The following is a 21,454-nucleotide window of genomic DNA, read 5'->3' on the forward strand; positions in this document are numbered from 1 at the left end:
CTATACTCCAACCACTGATACTGAAGAAGCTGAAGCTGACTGGTTCTATGAAGACCAATAACACCTTCTAGAACTAACACCAAAAACAGATGTCCTTTTCATAATTAGGCTGTGTGTATGTGTGCTCAGTCATGTCTGACTCTTTGCAAGTCTACCCCAAGGACTGTAGCCTGCCAGGCTCCTCTGTCCATGGGATTTCTCAGGCAAGAATACTGGAGTGGGTTGCCATTTCCTTCTCCAGGGGATCTTCCCAACCCAGGGATCGAACCCACATCTCTCGAGTCTACTACATTGGCAGCTGGGTTCTTTACCACTAGCACCACTTGGAAAGCCCTTCATAATCTTGGGGACTGGAATGCAAAAGGAAAAAGTCAAGAGTTATCCACAACAATACACAAGTATCCACAATAATACACAAGTTTGGCCTTGGAATACAAAATGAAGCAGGGCAAAGGTTAAAAGAATTTTGTCAAGGGAACATATTAGTCATAGCAAACACCTTTTCCAACACAAGAGATGATTCTATACATGGACATCACCAAATGATCAACAGCAAAATCAGACTGATTATATTCTCTGCAGCTGAAGACAGAGAAGCTCTATACAGGTAGCAAAAACAAGACCTAGAGCTGACTGTGGCTCAGATCATGAGCTTCTTACTGCAAAATTCAGGCTTAAATTGAAGAAAGTAGGGGGAACCACTATACCTAAAACAAATCCCTTATGATTATACAGTGGAGACGAAGAACAGATTCAAGGGATTAGATTTACTAGAGAGAGTGCCTGAAGAACTATGGATTGAGGTGTATAACACTGTACAGGAGGCAGTGAATGAAACCATCCCAAAGAAAAAAAATGCAAGGAAGCAAAGTGGTTGTCTGAGGAGGATTAGGAAGCTAAGGAAAGCAGAGAACTAAAAGGCAAGGGATAAAGGGAAAGATATACCCAACTGAATGCTAGCAAGGCTATGCTCAAAATCTTTCAAGCAAGGCTTCAGAAGTATGTGAACCAAGAACTTCCAGAAGTACAAGCTGGGTTTAGAAAAGGCAGAGGAACCAGAAATCAAATTGCCAACACTTGCTGGATCATGGAGAAAGCAAGGGACTCCCAGAAAAGCATCTACTTCTGCGTTAGCCTTTGCCTGTGCAGATCACAACAAACTGTGGAAAATTCTTAAAGAGATGGGAATACCAGACCACCTTAACCTGTCTCCTGAGAAAACTGAATGTGGGTCAAGAAGCAACAGTTAGAACTGGACATGAAACACTGGACTGGTTCAAAATTGAGAAAGGAGGATGACAAGGCTGTATACTGTCACCCTGCTTATTTAAATTCTATGCAGAGTACATTATGCAAATGCTAAGCTGAATGAATCACAAGCTGGAATCAAGACTGCCAGGAGAAATATCAACAACCTCAGATATGTAGATAATACCACTCTAACAGCACAAAGTGAAGAGGAACTAAAGAGTCTATTGACGAGGGTCCAAGATCAGAGTGAAAAAGCTCTCTTAAAACACAACATTCAAAAAAATAACATCATGGCATCCAGTTGCATCACTTCCTGTCAAATAGAAGGGGAAAAAGTAGAAGCAGTGACAGATTTTATTTTCTTGGGCTCCAGAATTACTGTGGACAGTGTCTGCAGCCATGAAATTAAGACACTTGCTCCTTGGAAGGAAAGCTGTAACAAACCTAGGAGCATATTAAAAAGAAGAGACATCACTTTGCTGACAAAAGGTCCATACAGTCAAAGCTATGGTTTTTCCAGTAGTTGTGTACAGATATGAGAGTTGGACCATAAAGAAGGCTAAGTGCCAAAGAACTGATACTTTCAAACTGTGGCAGTGGTGAAGACTTTTGAGAGTCCCGTGGATTGCAAGAAGACCTAATCAATCAATTCTAAAGGAAATCAACCCTGTTTATTCACTGGACCTAAAGCCCTGTATTTGGCTAACAGATTTCCAAAGAGCCGACTCACTGGAAAAGACCGAGATGCTGGGAAACATTGAAGGCAAAAGGAAAAGGGGGCCACAGAGGATGCAATGGTTGGAAAGCATCACTGACACAACGGACGTGAATTTGAACAAACTCCAGGAGATAGTGGGAAACAGGGGAGCTTGGTATGCTACAGTCCAATGGGTCGCAAAGAGTCGGACATGACTTAGGGACTGAACAACAACAAAATATTCTAACAGGTATTTTAACACATTACAGACACATTACTCTTATCCGTTAATTAATTTAGAAATCTTAAGTAAATTTTTGTTGATTGATTTCATGTGAGTTGCCAAAAAACTACATGAGAACAAAACTATCTTCAGAAAATAAAAAATCAGCCTAAAAGCAGTAAGGTTAGCAGATTTTGCTGTACTTGGAAAACTAGACTACATCATATATCACATACCTCCTTTGAGATTGATACTGAGTTTCAAATGACTAAAACTGGATACCAAAACTTTACAGTTGGTATTTCTGAGCAAATATTTCAACTTATTGAAAGTATGCTGTTGAAGAAAATACTATTTTAGCTGGTACTGGCCAACACTATTAGAAGGATTTTTTTCCATTAATATCATCTTACAAAGCAAACACATAAATTGCCCCTGTGGTCTGTGTATCAAATGCTGACATCTTTTAAATCATATTTTTTAAGCATGAAAAAAGTACTTATAAACTTAAGTAATGACAATTAACACTTACAGTTTTCTGTGTATAATAAGCACATGTATCAGTACAGCATTATTCATTACCTGGAAAATTTTCACATAACACTTCTATTGGTGTGGCTCGTTTTGTATCTCCAATTTTCTGATACCTCTCCTTTAATGTGTCAGCCTAAAATAGAAAGTAAAAACTCTTGAAAAGTAATTTTAAAATTAAATACTTGGAAGAAAGTATCTTAATAAATTAACAACTTATTAAACTCAATAAAGAAACACAAAAACAATTACCTTTAAACCTTGCCAAGGAAGACTGCCTCTCAGAAAATACATGAACATGTGACCTAACGCTTCTAAGTCATCTCTTCTACTTTGTTCTGAAATATAAGAGAAACATAAATTTAATGTTCCTTTCCCAGTAAAGGACGGAAGAATGGAAAAATGATTCTTTCCTTACATGTAAATTAATTCCTGATAATTCCTCAAAGTCCAGCATATAAAATACAAATCTAATCATGCCTAAACAATAATGGTTTTACAGTAAAATTATCATGCATTTAAAAAATATGATACTATGATTTCTTTACATGCTACTGGAGATTTCTTTCTTTCCCTAAATATTAATATCTATTCCTACAAATAAGGTAAGGAGGAACGGGTTCCATGATGAAAAACAGAGTCACTGTGTACTACAGCTCCATTTTACAAGATATACAATATAACATATTAAAAATTTTGAAAATACCTAGAACTAACAACGTTTAACTTTCTTTAGTCCTCCATTTCCTAAACTTAAATGAGCACAAAAATTCCATCCCACATACCATACTCTCCATTACTATAAAATACCATTAATATATTGCAAAATATATTTTTAAAAGCACTTGCGTTTGACACATTCCAATGGTAGTAACTCCTCCGGCAGCACCAAAAATATGCTACCAGAACAAATTGCCATTTTCAAGTTTCTATTGTTCTAGTAACAAAAGGTTGTATAGCATATAACTGAATGATATAATAACAGACCAAGACTCAGAGAGGTACTTACAAATATTTGCTGAGTGAATTTTTTTTTTTCAATTTGTCACTTGAGCTAAATGCTTAATTTTTGTTAGTATTTTAAAATAATACAAAAATTCTAAAAGTAAGAGGAGATAATAATAGTTTAATAAGAGGATGTTCATGTGCAAGATGTTTCATCCAAATGAACACTAAGACTATCCAAGCAGTACTAAATGTTTTAGGAAAAGCAAACCTTTCAAAGGACAGATCTGAACTAGAGTGAAAGGGTCAAAAATGTTTTAATTTTTACTATGCAACCTTAGAATATTCTGTAATTGTCTTCTGAAACACTTGTTACAGTTTTAATAAATATGTTTGTGCTTTTATTTAATCAACATCTATCCTCTCACCTGACATTATCACAGGAGAACAGAGGTCTCTGGCTCAACAGCCTCAGGGCCTAGTGCCTCAGGGCTGCCACAAAACAGGCAATCAAGGCATACTACTTAAATATATAAGTGACTATTTAAAAATGTACTAGATTTGTCCCTATTAATACTAGATTATATCTCTTTTCTATAAATATAAGGAAATATCTAGAAGAATAGGCATCAAATCATTAGTAATCAGGGGTATGAAACTGCAGGACTAGATGGGATATTTCAATAGCTCACTTCATAATTTCAAAAATGTGATATAATGGGAATTTTTCCTTATATTCCATATTTTAACAATGTAAGCATATTTTATTTTTAAAAAAGCAAGCTTTCAAAATAAGTAATATAGACTTTAAATTCTTCTAAAACCCATAAATTCTTCTAAAACCCATTAATGAAAGCAGGATATGAATAACATGAAAAAAGTCCAGTAATGACTTTTTAAACTAAAATTTCACTTTATTAGACCCGAGGAGTCTTAAAGAATGAGAAGTCAAGGAAAGAAAAAAATATTATTTCTGAAGTCCCCTGAGAATCAGAATCACCTCTGAAGCTTTTAAGAATGTCAGATGAGCACACCTAATGCTGGATGTTGATTCTCTGGGGACGACACAGAGTAGAAGAATGTATACTTAAAGTTTAGCAGATGATTCTGAAGTATAACCAGATTTGATAAGCACTAAAAACAAACTTCTTTTACTCAAGTCTAATTTTACATATAATAAAATACACTTATTAAAGGGTACAGTATGATAAATATTGACAACACATACACATAAGTACTACTACAATCAAGAAGTATTTCCAACACTCCAAAAGATTCCCTTTCACGCCCTGCCTGCTATTCTCCCCCTCCCCTGGCCTCAACCAGGCACATGTTTTCTGTTACACTACAGTAGACTTGATTTTTTATAGAGTTTCACATGCATAGGATCATACAGTATGAACCGTTGTGTCCAGATTCTTCTGCTTTACTCCTGTTGCTGTAAGCATTAATTAGTACCTCAATACTTTTTATTGCCAACATCATTTATCTATTCGGCTACTGACGTACCTTTGAGGAACTTCCAGTTTTGAGTTATTGTAAATAAGGCTGTTAGGATCATTCTTGTACAAGTCTTTGTGCGGACATACGTTTTCATTTCTCTCACATATCCAGGAGTGGGATTACTCCGTTATATGGAAAGTGTAGGTTTAACTTTGTAAGAAACGTATACAGTATTTTCCAAAGGGTTTGTCCCATTTTATATTTCCACAAGCAATACATGAGACTTCAAGTTGCTCCAGAACTTATCATTTAGTATGGTCAATCTTTCAAATTTAGCTATGCTAATGGCCATGAAGTATTACCTCACTGTGATTTGAGTTTCACTGGTGACAACATTTTGAACATTGTTTCATGTTGTTACTGGTCATTCACATCTTTTTGTGACATGTTGTGACACGACTGAGCGACTTCACTTTCACTTTTCACTTTCCTGCACTGGAGAAGGAAACGGCAACCCACTCCAGTGTTCTTGCCTGGAGAATTCCAGGGATGGGGGAGCCTGGCGGGCTGCCGTCTATGGGGTCGCACGGAGTCGAACATGACTGAAGCGACTTAGCAGCAGCAGCACCAGTGACACTGTACCCATGTTTTAAAAAATTATATTATTTGTCTTATAATAAATCTTAAAGAGTTGTTTGTGTATTTTGGATGTAAGTCATTTTCAGATACAAGCTTTGCAAATACTTCCTCCCACACTGTAGCATATTTTTTTCATTTGCTTAACAGTATCCTTCAAAGAACAGCAGTTTATATTTAGATGAAACCAAATTTATTGGACGTCCTTGTTGTTGTTTTATTGTTTATGCTTTTTTGTCTCAGCTAGAACATCTTTGACTCCCCTAAGGTCACAAAGATTTTCTATTTTTCCTTTAAGAAATACTATAGTTTTGGCTCTAACATTTAAATCTATGAATCATTTGAAGTCTTTTTCTCCTGTTTTCTTTTGTTGTAAGGGTTTAGATTCATTTTTTTCAATACTGATGCCTAGTTATTCTCACAAAGTTCCTTGAGAAGGCTGTCTTTTCCCCTTGGGTATCTTTTGCACTATCCTCAAAAATCAATCGGAGAAGGCAATGGCACCCCACTCTAGTACTCTTGCCTGGAAAATCCCATGGGCGGAGGAGCCTGGTAGGCTGCAGTCCATGGGGTTACAAAGAGTCAGACACGACTGCGCGCCTTCACTTTCACTTTTCACTTTCATGCATTGGAGAATGAGATGGCAACCCACTCCAGTGTTCTTGCCTGGAGAATCCCAGGGACGGGGGAGCCTGGTGGGCTGCCGCCTATAGGGTCACACAGAGTCGGACATGACTGAAGCGACTTAGCAGCAGACTTGGCAGCAAAAATCAATTAAGCATCCATGTATGGGTCTATTTCAGAACTGTATTATGATTCAATTATCTATGTCTATACCAACTCCACCCAAAATAAGTAAAAGAAAGGAAAAAATAATGATAAATTAGAAAACCAATAATGACAAAATGGACAATTAGTAGAGAAAAATATTGAAATCAAAAGCTGGTTATTTGAAAAGTTCAATAAAATTAATCCTCTCATTAGGATAAAGGAAAGAACACAAATTACTATTATCTGGGGGCATCAGGACAGATCCTACAGACAGTAAAAGGATGATAAAGGAATGTTACAAACTAACATTAAGCCAATACATTCAACAACTTAGATGAAATGGACAAGTATTTGAAAGCTATAAATTACCAAAATTACCTCAAGAAGACAGCTTTATATTAGTTAAACAAAATGTAATTTATAATCTCCAAATATAACTATGGGCCCAGAAATGATCTAGTAAATTCTATTAAACATTTAAGGAACAATACCATTTCTACACAAACTCTTTCAGAAAACAGAAGAGAAGGAAACCCCTCCCAACTTGATTCACTACCACGTTACCAAAGCCAGACAAAGGCATTACAAGCAAAGAAAACTACAGGAAATATCTCTCATTAACACAGATGTAAAATCCTTAAAAAGAAAGTAAACCATGATGAAGTAGGGGTCATCCTATGACTTGAAGTTTGGTTTAACTTTCAAAAATCAATTGATATAATTCTCCAAAATTAAAAGAAGATATGAATCATAAGAACATCTCAAAAAATATAGAAAAAGTATTTGAGAAAAGCTAACATGCATTTATGATTAAAAAAAAAACACCTCTCAAATAAAAAAAGAAGGAAACTTCTTCACATTGCAAAAGGACTTCCATGAAAAAAACAAAAATTCTTATGTAAGTAAAAGGCATCCCTAAGATCCAGAACAAAGCAAGGATGTTCACTCACATTTTCTATTCAATATTGTACTAGAAGTTCCTGTCAGTACAACAAAAGAAAGAGAAAAAATTAAAAGATATTCAGATTGTAACTGACGAAGTGAAACTATTTTTCTTTGCAGACAATATGACTGCATATGTAGAAAATCCTAATCCACAAAAAAAAAAAAAAAAAAAAAGTGTTAGGACCAGTAAATGAGTTTTAGCAAGGATATATGATACAAGGTCAGTATATAAAAATTAATTGTATTCCTATACTAGAAATGAACAATTGGAAAATGAATGTGAACAGTAATAAAATTTCCAATAGCATCAGAAAACATGAAATGTGGGGATCAATTTATCAAAATACAAGCAATACCTTGTAGTACTGATTGTAGTAATTATAGTATATGGTTTTCAAGACTAAATGCTAAATGTATATAAATACAGTGGGCCCACCATATTTATGGGTTCTGCCTCTGTGGATTCAACCAACTATGGACTGAAATATCTGTAAAAAATAATTCTAGAAAGTTCCAAAAAGCAAAACTTGAACTTGCCAAGGGTTGGCAACTATTACAAAGTATTTACATTGTATTAGTTATTATAAATAATCAAGAGATGATTTAAAGTATATGGGAGAATGTGTGTAGGTTATATGCAAATACTATGCAATTTTATATTAAGGGTTGAGCATCCTTGGGTTTTGGCATCCTCAGGGTCCTGGAACCAATTTGTGGATACCAAGGGACAAGTATACTGAGCCCTACAGTAGGATTTTTATTAAGGAGAAGAACTGGTCATAAAGGCAATTCTCCACTGAATTCAATCCAAGAGGAGGTTTAGTTAACACAGTGACAAGAAGTCAAGATCATAAGGCGATCTTGCCTACATGCTTATCTCACAGAACAGTCTTATAACCTACAGAGTATTTAAAAATTCAAACCATAAATAGGAGCTATTAAAATAAGCCTATTACCAAAACTCGGTCTGAAATATTTCTTCCTCTGATAATTCCTTTCTGTTTTATCACCAACTGACAAATTTGAAAATAAATTTCACTGTGCAGTAACAGAAGTCATGAAGAGGGCTTTCTTTTTGAAACACAGTAACTAAAGAATACCTCCTCTGGTCTTTAACAGTTGAGTTAGATGAAAAAAAAATCTCCCAAAGGTAATTTGGCCCATATTAAATCTTGTTCACAATCTTTAAATTAGTTCACTACAAAGGATCATTTGAAAATGTATGTTTTTGTCAAAGGCAGAATCTTTACTATAGGAACTCTTGCTTTGAGCAATTAAAACATTAAAAAGTGACAATTTTCTTTACAATAGAATAACTATAACTTATTGTTATTTTAACAACTTATTGGCCAGAGACATTATTAATATTAATACATCTTTTGTAACCTGAACATTATTGACCAGAGAGTTTCAATATTCACTTAACTAACAAATCACTGGCCACAGCTATTAGTTTCTGCAAAAATCTCCCAGTGAATAATGTGTTAAATAGGTTCTCCAATAAATTTAAAGGTTATGTAAAGAGTCAAATTAAAATTCTGCTCTTCGGGAATATATGTATCACATAAAGTAACACAACCAACACATACTACAAGCCCAGTGTGTGTCAGTGCTTCATACAGATGATCTTTTAAAACTACAGCTATACTCAAAGTGTCAGTTATCCCCCAATAAAGAAATTAAGGCTCAGAATGATTGTGACTAGCTCAAACCTACGCAGAATTTCAGATCATGTGTCTGTACTTTTTTTCATTTCAGAAAACAAGGTTGCTGCTGCTAAATCGCTTCAGTCGTGTCCGACTCTGTGCAACCCCATAGATGGCAGCCCACCAGGCTCCCCCGTCCCTGGGATTCTCAAGGCAAGAACATTGGAGTGGGTTGCCATTTCCTTCTCCAATGCATGAAAGTGAAAAGTGAAAGTGAAGTCGCTCAGTCGTGTCCAACTCTTAGTGACCCCATGGACTGCAGCCTACCAGGCTCCTCCGCCCATGGGATTTTCCAGGCAAGAGTACTAGAGTGGGGTGCCATTGCCTTCTCCGAGAAAACAAGGTAGAGTCAATCAATTAATTAAACGCTTATTACAAATCTCTACAATGCTTTTCTATTTAAAAATTCTACTCATGCAACTCAACATTATTTTCCTCTTTTTAAAACTGACTTATTACCTAGCATTGTTTCCACTGCCACTGAATTTCTATTCAGTTTTCAACAGAAAAATACCACCCCAAAATATCAAAAGTCCCACTAAAAGGTAGGAAACCCTATAATATATCCACGTATATTTTTAAAAGTAAATTTATTACTGCATTTCCCTGCAAAAATAAAAAATGAGGCTAAAAACATGTTAGTTAAACTAAATACAAGCATGACAAGAGAGCTGAACAACAAAAATTCTCACCAAAGAAAGTTTATCCTTTATATGTAACCAAAATATAAAAACAAAAATCACTACAAGCAAATAAAGTTTCACTTTATATTTCCTTCTAAAAGGATTAAAGTTATTTTTCCTTGGCATCTCATAAAAAAAAAAAAAAAAACTCTTTCACAAGATTCACTGAGCTTATTCACATTTTTCAAAATCACATAACTGAGTTTCTTAGAAATGAAAACACAAACTCAAAAGAAAAAGAATAAGCATAATTATGCAAGACAATTCTCAGCAACAACCCACTAATTCAAATACCTTATCTAGAAATATCAAAAACTCAGAAAGAAAAAATATGTTTTCTGAGCAATGGAACTCAAAATATGCATAAATCTGATTCCTCAAAAAGTCCTCTTAAAAATCTAGTTATCTTAATTTAGATATAATTCCAATGAGTTTGGCTATCAGGTTACAAGAAGCAAAACAAAAGATGAGAAAGTGCTGCCAGCAGTAGCTGTACTATACACAGTAACAAAAAGTAATCAAAAATATAGTTGATGGGATAAAAACCTGTTTAAAAAAAAAACACTGCTTCAAGACCTACTGCATGGTAGTGGCTAAGGAACAGACAAATAGATCAACGAACAGAACAGAGAGCCCAGGAATAGACTCTCATTAACAGTCAACTGACCTTCAACAAAGAAGCAAAGGCAATACAACGGAGCAAAGACAAGTCTTTTTAACAAATGGTGCTAAGACAGCTGAACATTCATATGTAGAAAAATGAATCTAGACACAGAACTTACACTGTTCACTATTCAAATTAACTAAAATAGATAAGAGACCTAAACATGAAACACAAAGTTACAAAGTTCTTAGAAGATAACACAGGAGAAAATCTAGATGACCTTGGGTTTGGTGATGAGTTTTAAGATGTAATACTATAAGCACAATACATGAAAGAAATAACTGATAAACTGGACTTCATTAAAATTAAAACTTCTGCTCTACAAAAAATACCATCAAGAGAATAAAAAGATAAGCCATAGACTGGGAGAAAATATTTGCAAAAGACACATCTCATAAAAAACTGTTATCCAAAAGAGACAAACAACCCTTAAAATTCAACAATAAGAAAATAACCACATTGATTAAAATGGGCCAAAGACCTTAACAGACACCTCACCAAAGAAGATACACAGATGACAAATAAGCATATGAAAAGATGCTCCACATCACATGGCATCAGTAAATGCAAATTAAAACAAGATAACACTACAGACCTATTTGGTATAAATCCAGAACACTAACAATATCAAATGCTAGTGAGAATGCAGAGCAATAAGAATTCTCATTCATTGGTAGCTGGAATACAAAATGGTAGCCACTTTGGAAGACAATTTGGGGGTTTCTTACAAAACTAAACATACTCAAACCACATGTTGAAGCAACTGAGCTTTTTTATATTTACACAAAGGAGCTGAAAACCTTATGTCATACAAAAACTACACAAGGATGTGTACAGCAGTTTTAGTCATAATTGCTAAAACTTGAAAGCAATGAAGAGGTCCTTCAGTAGACGAATGGATAAATAATCTGTGTTATCTCCAATGGAAAATTATTCAATACTAAGTGAAATGAGTTATCAAGCCAAGAAAAAACATGAAGGAAATGTAACTACGTATTACTAAGTGAAAGAAGCCAATCTGAAAAGGTTACATACTGTATGATTCCAACTATATGGAATCTGGAAAAAGCAGAACTATGGAGACAGGAAAAAGACCAGTGGTTGTCAGGGGCTGGAGAGAGGAAGGGATTAAGTGAAGCATAGAGGATGCTTAGAAAGTGAAACTAACCTCTAGGATACTACAGGTAGATACATGTCATTATAAATTTGTCCAAACCCACATAATACACAACACCAAGAGTGAACCCCAAAGTAAACTACAGACTCTTGGCAATAACGATGCATCAGTGTGGATTCATCGACTATCAAAAACGTACCACTTTGGTGTGATCGTATTACAGTGAGCACATGCGGGGACAGGGTAAAAAGGAAACCTCTGTACTTTGTGCCTAATTTTGTTGTGAATTTAAAACTGCTCTAAAAATTAATGTTATTTTTTAAAAATACAGAACTATTTAAATGCACTTTTTCTAAACTTATTTAAATATACATCCTAACACTCTCCAAGTGGCCTTGAGGGTATCACTTTAGAACAACAATCATAAAAAAATTATGACACTGAAATATCAAGAAAACACCAATTAGGTTTATTATACTTTGTTTCAAAAAGCAAGGAATTGTGCAGTATAAACTGTTAAAATGTAACTGAAAAATGAAAACCTGAGCTTTTTAACTGTTAAAAAGCTGTTTGGAGAGGCTTCAGGAGTAGGTCTCAGGATTTGGGGCAATTAGCTGGAAATTATACGCATCACATCACAGAATGAAAAAATTATCATTTTTATAACACCATAATTCTGTGATTGCTTCTCTCCCATTCTGAGCACTTTCCACTGAGGGAATTAAAATACCATTCTTCTTTGGAACACAGATTCTTCTTAACAATTACAAAGCAACTGGCAACTTATTCCTCAAATCCTAGTCTTTTTACTCATGAATACTCAATGACAGTTAAAAATAAAAGACAAGTTTATTTCAAGACACTTGCTAACGAGAAATACATAGTATTTACTTAATTTCAAATGACTCCAATAAGACAAAAAAGAAAAAAAGTAATCCAAAGAAAGATTATAAAATGAGGCTCAAAGCACTTGAGAAAAAAAAAGTCTTTAAAAACTATTAAAAAGAAGATACTTGATGAGATGCAATTAAAAATAATTCAACCTGATAGTACTAAAGAATGCGTCCATTAAAGCAAACCAAAGAAATCAACATTTGTCACGTGCAGCTTCATTGAGATTTCATCTTGATCAGTGACTGCCGCAAGTACAAGAAAAATATTATACAAATGAATCACCATATCTTCCTTCTAGACATAAATCTTCTAATTAAGATCAATAGACATACATACACCACAGAAATAAAGATACTAAATTCTATAATGTGATCTTAACACTATTCCTCCATATTATATTAAGGGACAACTTTTTCCCTTAGTTGGGAAGGTCACTTTTTCACTGTCCTTAATCTCTTCCTGATTCCTCACAAAGCCAAGTGCTCTAAACTCAAAACACCACTAACTATTGCCTGTTCACAGCCTCTCAAACATATAGAATGCTTTAACTCTAGCACTCAAACTCACTCTACATTAGCTCATTCTTAATTTAAGAAAAAGGAACTTATATAACCTGTCAAACAAATTTTCTATTTTTACCATCCATTCCAAAATTCTACATCAAAACTGAGAATAAGAGCTTTTACAAATGAGAGAAAGTAAGGTTTAAAGCTTTTGTTCTTTGCAGAACTTGCCAAATAAATAATTTTGTGTTTGCTTCCTGAAAGAAGAGTAAAAAAGAGATTATTACAATAGTTAAATGTCATTTCCCAAGCTCTGAAGGCTTTTCTAACAAGGAAAAACATATCAGACCACTTTGCCATTTCTACAAATAGAATCCTGTTACATTTACCATTGTTCAGATAAAGAACACCAGGCCAGAAGGAAGTCATGACTTCATGTCTCATAATAAAGCGAACCTTTGTTAGTTGTTATAAAATAGTCTTAACAACTACCATGAAATGAAAATTTCTCAGACACTGTTCATATAAACATAGATGTGCCTGGTTTTAACAGAAGACACAACCCTGAAAGCTGTGTATCTACCCAAGCATGTTTTAAAATCTATCAGGAAAAGTCTGTTATTAAAAGGCACTCACACAAATACCACCTGAAATATAAATACTACTGACTTTAAAAAAAAGGCAAAGTGCTCGCTTCGGCAGCACATATACTAAAAAAAAAAAGGCAAAAACCTGAAAAAAAAAATATCAAGAGTCTACTATCAGGTAAGCTGTCAGGGAAGATGCCATGTGCTATTTCGGCTGAGAGGCAGAAGCAGGGAACAACCGTGGATAGCAGACAGGTCTGGAGAGAATGGTTAAAGAAGAAGCTAAGACCTAAGCTAGAGGTTGGATTAGATGACTTCTAAGGCTCTAGACAAATTGTGATTGTATTTTAAGGAACATTGAGCAGTGATAGTGGATAAATACTGATCAATTTACATTCCTGTCTCTCCTCTCTGTGAGTAACATGGTAGATGTAAAATCTAAAAGCAGAAACTTAAGTTAAACCTGACCAAGGTTTAAGACTTAAGAATAAACTATTGTAAACACAACCTAGAACCAATTTTCTTCAGAAACACACAAAAGTAATCCAATGGGAAAGAATATCATAAAAAGAATACCTCAAGCCTATCTCACACCACACAAAAAATGAATTCTAGGTGGCATACAAAATATTCTCATTATTAAAGGGCAAAGATTCCTTAGGATTTAAAAAGTAGTAATCAGAAAAAATTGATAAATTAGACTTCATAAGTATTTACAACTTTTGTTCATCAATTGTCAACACTAGGAAAATGAATAGACAAGCCACAGATTAGAAGAAAATGTTCACAGGGCATACATTTGCCAAAAGACTCACATCCGGAATATATAAAGAACTCCTAAAAGTAAACAATGAAACAATGTGCACACCACAAAAGAAGATATGCAAATGGTCAATAAGCACATGAAAAGTGCTCACAACCATTAGTCACAGTAAAATAACATAGCACGACAGATATTCACTAGAATGGCTAGGATGGAAAAGACAGACAATACCAAATGTTGTCAAGAAGGTGAAACAAACAGAACTCCCACTTGCTGCTGGTAGAAATCAAAACAGACACACCTACACATATTTCCTAGTTTTATTATTTGTGTATGTTTATTATTCAATAAAAGGACCCAGGGCTGCTTAGAAAATGTTGTATCTAGGCTAGAGTAGAAAAGCTATAACATGAGCCTGGAACAACATGCTGCATAAGAAAGGAAAGAAGTTTTCCAAGAGTCATGAGAACATGCCAAAGAACAGCAGAGCCAGCATGACAGAGCAACCAGTAGCCAAATATGGGACAATCTGCACTTCAAAATAAATGATGATATAAATAATGATAGTAATGGACTATAATGCATCCAATTATATCAGAATCCATGAGTCCATGCTTATATAAGTTAACGAACAAGGGAAGAAGGAACAGCTTTTGCCTACGTTAGAATGTAAACTAGAATACATAAGGAATCAGAAAGGAGTCAGAAAATAATCTAGTGGGTATAAATTTGATGAGAAACAAACCTATTTACAAAATCTCAAAACTCACCTTAGAAAATGTTTTCTGAATACAAAGGGAAAATAAGAAACTGTTAAGTGGAGAAACTTAGCAGTCACTAGCCTAGGCAAGTGATCAAAGCCACTTGGAACCAGGTGACATCATGTCCCTTCTGACATGATGCACTGAGATCATATCACTTCTATAATATGTGTGCTTAAACTGCATACCCAAATATAATCATGAAGAAATAGGAGACGGCCTCAAATACAGGACATTTTACAAGACAGCCTGCGCTCCAAAAAATATCAAGGTCATGAACCATAAAGAAAGGCAAGGAACTGGCCCAGATGAAAAGAGACTAAAGAGATTAACGAAAAAAAAAAGATGAAATATGTGATCCTGAACTGGAACTTGAACCAAGGGGAGAAAAAGCTGTAAGAAATTCTGTGCAGTTGATATTATTTTATCCTTTATACAAATAAGGGACCTTCTTTAAAAGGTTAAATAATAGTACAAAGTAAACAGTTACCTCTAAGGTATGTATTCTCAGTATTCAATGTATTAGCCAGGTTGCTGTCTCCCTGGCTAGCTGTATCAGAGAGCTAAAGTCTCAATCCAAAATCTTTATACACATTAAATTCAGTTAAAATTAAGTATTTTCTGACATTCTTTTAACAGAAATAATCAAATGGATCACCCTAAGTGTATCAAAGTTGAATATTTCAAGTTACCAAAAAAGAAAGATACAGTGAATATAAGGATATCTGTCATCCATTTATTTTAAACAAGTTACTTTAAAAGACTTATCAAATACAAATGAAAGTACACTCTAGATGAGATAAATAAAAATTACAATAGAAGCAACTGTAACCTGCAAAAACCGAACCATAATAAGAGATAAAAACTCACACTGTCAGCATACTGAGTTCAAACATCCATACTTACAAAAGGTACACATACCTTTCCCTAAATGTGTGTTTATGCTCATATATCTAGCTGTTCCTGTAAGGCTCTTGTGTTCTCTGTATGGTATGTGTTTCTTTGTTTCTGGATCAATATATTCCTTTGCCAAACCAAAATCTATAATATGAATAACTTGCTGGGTTTTGTTTCCCGGCCGGCCTATTAAGAAGTTCTCAGGTTTTACATCTCTGTATATCAAGTTCTTTGAATGGACATATTCCATGCGAGAAATCTTGATGCAAAAAAGAAAAAAAAAAAAAGATAAATTTTATTTTAGGCTTGACTATCATAAAATAGGATGAGAGCAGCAAGACAATTTTCACAATGAAAACAATGTAAAGAAGGAAAAAAAAAAAAAAACCAAATTGTTTTATCCCCTTAAAAGCAACATGCTATCACTCCATAGTTTCTCAAAAACATGTTCAATTATGATTAAAAATCTCTGCTTTTTCTATTTTGGGCACTTATAAATGGAAGTGCTTGAATTTTATGAATTCCTTTCATATCAGGAAGACTGATTTGATCAAAACTTTCAGATGATGCCACCTTATACAATCAAACAGATTTACCAATACAAAATCTTAAAAGTATAAACAGATATATTTGGAAAACTGCAATTTATTTTTCCTTTTCAGTTCAATAATGGAAAAACTTTTACAATTACACTAAAGAAACTTAGAGAGTCCAACTGTTAAAAACAGTTAACAGAGCACCCTTTGGTCGTATTTTTCTTTTTCATAACTTGTTTACTTTTCTTACATATTAAACATTTAAAAAGATACCGAAACTAGAAAACTTTGGAATACAACTCTAATAATAATATAATACATTTTTATTCCTTGCTTTACAGTTACTCAATATTCATTGTATAAACTGTCACAAAATAAAACATTACAGTTAAGTAAATAAAAGTGCTTCATTCAGTAATAATCATGGTCACAATACAACGTAAGTGAACCCAGTCACTCAAGCCATTTTAGTTTGTTAACAAATTTTGGGTCATATATATATATATATAACATTCTGTGACCTACACTTTTCATTAACAATGTGTTATGAGCATTTTTCAGGTCATGAAATATTCTTTTAATAAACACTTTTTAATGACTACATATTATCTTATCGTTATTAATAATTTATTCAACTAACATTTCTGTGCATCTGGGTTGTGTCCCACTTTATTATGGACATCTCTGGACAAAAAGCTTTAAGTACACCTGAATACTTCTACAGGGTAAATCTGCAGAAGTGAAAAAACCAACAGAGAAAAACAATTCTAAGACTTCTGCAAAATATACTTATTAATAACATTTGTTTAGAAACTTCCTTAAAAATTACCCTATAAGTTACTTCCCCACAGGCTCCCTGAAATTTAAATGATGTCTAAGACTCCCTCATTCGTTTGCTTCCTTTCCTAGGCCATTTTACATTAATTTACTGAGATTAAAAACATGTGTTTCTGAGGGTTCTCTTCTCTAAGTTTCCATTTTTTCCCCCCCATATGGTAGATCTTTTTTTAGTTTTATTGAGAAATCTCCATACTGTTTTCCACAGTGGCTATACCAATTTACATTACTACCATCAATGTTTGAGGATTCTCTTTTCTCTGTATCATCACCTATGTTTGCTATTTTCATTCTTTTTTAATTTATTGTTTTATTGAAGGATAATTGCTTTACAGAATTTCGTTCTTTTCTGTCAAACCTCAACATGAATCAGCCATAGGTATACATATATCTCCTCCCTTTTGAAGCTCCCTAAGCATTCATTTTTGACATGAAAAGAGTGCTGGAAACAACTTAATTCTCAAACTAAGCATTGTGATCTTAAAGCAGTAAGATACTAATTTTTTCATACAAAAAATTATATCTGAATCAGTTATTTTAAGCTACTTTCATCCTAACAAGACAATGATATGAAAAGTAGACATATTTTTTATTAGGTTGAATGCTGTGGATGACAATGTTGCAGAACTTTTAACTTTTAATGTAACTTAGTAACCAAACGGAACCATACAATTGTTCAAGCAGCTTCAAAACATCCTGCTTTACTTACCAGTTGGATAGCTATCATGAGAACCGTTTTAAGAGAAAATGTTCTGTCACACAAATCAAACAAATCTTCCAAACTAGGTCCCAGTAGTTCCAGCACCATAGCGTTGTATTTACCACAAGGGCCAAAATAGTAAACTTGAGGTATACCATCTAGGGGAAAGAAGAAGGACTTTAATAACTTCCTCATCTTAAATATCAAACTTTGTTTCCTAGAAAATCAATACACAATTTTTTAAACATTCTGTAGTTTTAAGAACTGTAGCAGGCATTTTACTTTTTCTGTACAAACTTTTCTTGACCCAGCCTCCTCCCTCGTGAACCACAGGGAGCCGGGGTCCACCTCTGCTCCACCTGCACCGCTGAACTACATTATAAACACCGCTTCACTGCTGGTCTCCACTTCACCACAGAAAGGAGCTGTGCATTTGAGCCTTATTATTTCCAGGGCCTACAGAAATGCCTGGCACACAGGAAAGCTCTTATTTGTACTGAAAAAAAGGAGCCACTGCACTCTTTGATAACCTTGTGGTAGGCATAATGTTAAGATCAACCCCAAGATTCCCATCCTCTGGTATACACATCCCTCTGGTGTATAATCCTTCTCCTCCAATTGTGGGCAAGATTCCCAGATTTTCCTCTAATCATTAGGCTGTATTATATGGCAAAGGTAACATAGTTAAGGCCCGTGTCACTGGAGTTTAACATCAAAAGGGAGATTATTCCGATGTGCCTGACCTAATCAGGCAAGACATTTAAAAAAGCCATTCTAGAAGTCAGAAATATTCAAAAGCAGCAGAGCAGTTCTGTTAACGTTAAAAAAAAACTACCATGTTGCACAAGATGGCCACATGCCAGAGAATGGTGGGCAGGCTCTAGGAACTGAGAGCTTCATCCCACAGCCCTGAAAAAGTCAATTTTGAAAATACCAATGAACCTGTAAGAGGACTCTGAGCCTCAGAAAAGACTGCAGTCCAGGCTTACACCTTGATCTAAACCTAGAAAGACTCTCAAAAAAGGACAAAGCTAAACTATGCCTGTACTCCATAGAAACTGGGAGAAGACAATAAAGTCTAATATCACTAATTACTAAATAATTCATTATGAAAGAACACAAAATAATACAAACTCCAAATATAAAGCCTACATGCACAGAAATCAAATGTACTTTACTTTTACTTTTTCATGTATTTTTTTTAATTTATTTGTTTTTAACTGGAGGATAACTGCTTTACAATATTGTACTGGTTTCTGCCATACATCAACATGAATCAGATACAGATATACATTATGTCCTTTCCCTCTTGAACCTCTCTCATATACTTCATTTTTAGAACTAAGACTCCCAAAAAATTAACATATAATAGGTGATCATTTTATTTTAATACTGCATCTATCTATTTGTTTTGAGGAAATGAACAACTTCCATCTTAAATGCCTCAGTTTTACTTACAAGTGTTTTCTGTTTTGTGTAATGACTTTGGAAGGGAAAAATCTTTCTAAAATATACTAAAACCTTCCCCCATTCTTTTAAAATAAAGAGCATGAGGAATGCAATTTCACTCTTACTGTTTATTCTATCATTTTGCATAGTTAGTACTGCATGGCAAAATAAAACACTGGACTGGAAGCCAAGATAATTAGGCTCTTAGTCTGTCTTAATACTAACTATTCAATCTCTCAAGTAGACTTCAGTTTATCTATAATATCAATAGTTTAGAAAAGACCAATTTTTCCTGAAATGTGAACAAACGTAAGGGAGGTGTTAGGACAGCTGAAGATAGGAAGGTAACAAAATATAGTCATGATAGGCACAGAGGAAGGAGACACAGTCAAACTTCATACATGGTCCCCTCCTCAAAAACAGAGATTCTCATACACTCCCATGGGTAAAGATACACTCCCATACATACGCATACACTATGTGTATGTATCATCACCCTGCACCACACACCAGACACACACACACATTTTCCCCTGCCAAAAGAATCATTATAGCATGAGTTAAGGTTGGTTGAATGGGAGGATGTGGAACCACAGACACAGAGGATCCGAAACATGTATGTGGAGGGCTGACCATGAGTTACATGTGGATTTTTCACTGTGCAGAGGGTCACTGTCCCTAACTCCTGTTTTTCAAGTGTCAGTTCAACACTGCTTAATTCCAAAGAGCTCCAAAATGAAGCTCATGGTTAATAAGAATAGAAGTAAGGCTATACAACTTTGAATATTAGGGAGAGCATGAGAAATACTTTAGTCAGTTACAGTTAATACTTGGATTAAATAAATGTGGCCTAAATCTTTTTCCAATTCAAGTTTTTCTTTGTCATCCCTGAATCGTTTTTGTTGTTGTTGTTATTAAAAGTTTCAAGTGTGAAGCATTATAATTTGACATCTGTACAGGCATTCCTTGTTTTGTTGCACTTCACCAGTATTTTTTTTTTTTTTTATTACAAATTGGAAGTTTGGGGCATCCCTACAAAGAGCAAGTCTTTGGCGCCCTTTCTCTAACAGCATCTGCTCACTTCATGTCTTTGTGTCACATTTGGACAATTTTCACAGTATTTCTGACTTTTCCGAATGGGAGCTTCCCTTGTAGCTCAGTTCGTAAAGAATCTGCCTGTAATGCAGGAGACCCAGGTTCGATTCCTAGATCGGGAAGATCTCCTAGAGAAGCAAATGGCAACCCACTCCAGTATTCTCTCCTGGAGAATCTCATGGACGGAGGAGCCTGGCAGGCTACAGTCCATGGGGTCACAAGAGTCAGACACGACTTAGCAATTAAACCACCACCTTAGGATGAGTTCTTACTAGAGTCACTCATACCATATTTGAGTTATATCTACCCATATGATGTGTAAAAAAGACAAAAGGCTCAGAAATAGTGGATAAGAGACTCATTAATGTTTATTCTAACTCTGACATACAGCTTTTACTATGCTATATACATTAAGAGCCTAGTGATACAATTAAGATTTATCAATAGCTCTTAGTTACTAACTTTTAAAAAATATTTCTATGATGTTTTCTCCTGCCTCTGTGCCACTGAAAAGTATTTTTATGTTCTTAATCTAGCAATCTCTAATAACCCATTTCCTGTTGCTTCTAGCCATAAAGATGCTCAACGAACTCAGGAGGAGAATGGATTAACATAGAGACAGAAATATAGGAAAGTACCAAATAAATTATAACTGAATTAAAAACATATATATACTAGAGGAGTTCAGTGGTAGACTGGATGTGGTCAAAGACTGAATCAGTGAGCTGCAAGACAAAACAGCTGAACTTATCTAGACCGAGAAGCAAAATGAATCAAAAAACGTGGAATTAACTTAAGAAACCACTGAGACAGCATAAAG

General features: G+C 34.6%; 1 protein-coding gene across 11 annotated transcripts in view; it reads right to left on the bottom strand.

Annotated features, from left to right (window-relative positions):
• The window catches only part of CSNK1G3 (casein kinase 1 gamma 3), a 116,114-nt gene that overhangs the window by 39,228 nt on the left and 55,432 nt on the right, over positions 1-21,454 (bottom strand). For all 11 annotated transcript variants that reach the window (XM_019964632.2, XM_019964633.2, XM_019964634.2 and 8 more), the window contains 4 exons: positions 18,100-18,248; positions 16,042-16,276; positions 2,955-3,040; positions 2,754-2,838 (listed from right to left, as the gene is read on the bottom strand). In XM_019964632.2, the coding sequence (XP_019820191.2) occupies positions 2,754-2,838; positions 2,955-3,040; positions 16,042-16,276; positions 18,100-18,248 (555 nt within the window). The remainder of the gene's footprint in view (positions 1-2,753; positions 2,839-2,954; positions 3,041-16,041; positions 16,277-18,099; positions 18,249-21,454) is intronic.

This window comes from Bos indicus, chromosome 7 (assembly GCF_029378745.1).
Source record: "Bos indicus isolate NIAB-ARS_2022 breed Sahiwal x Tharparkar chromosome 7, NIAB-ARS_B.indTharparkar_mat_pri_1.0, whole genome shotgun sequence".
Classification (NCBI taxonomy): Eukaryota; Metazoa; Chordata; class Mammalia; order Artiodactyla; family Bovidae; genus Bos; species Bos indicus.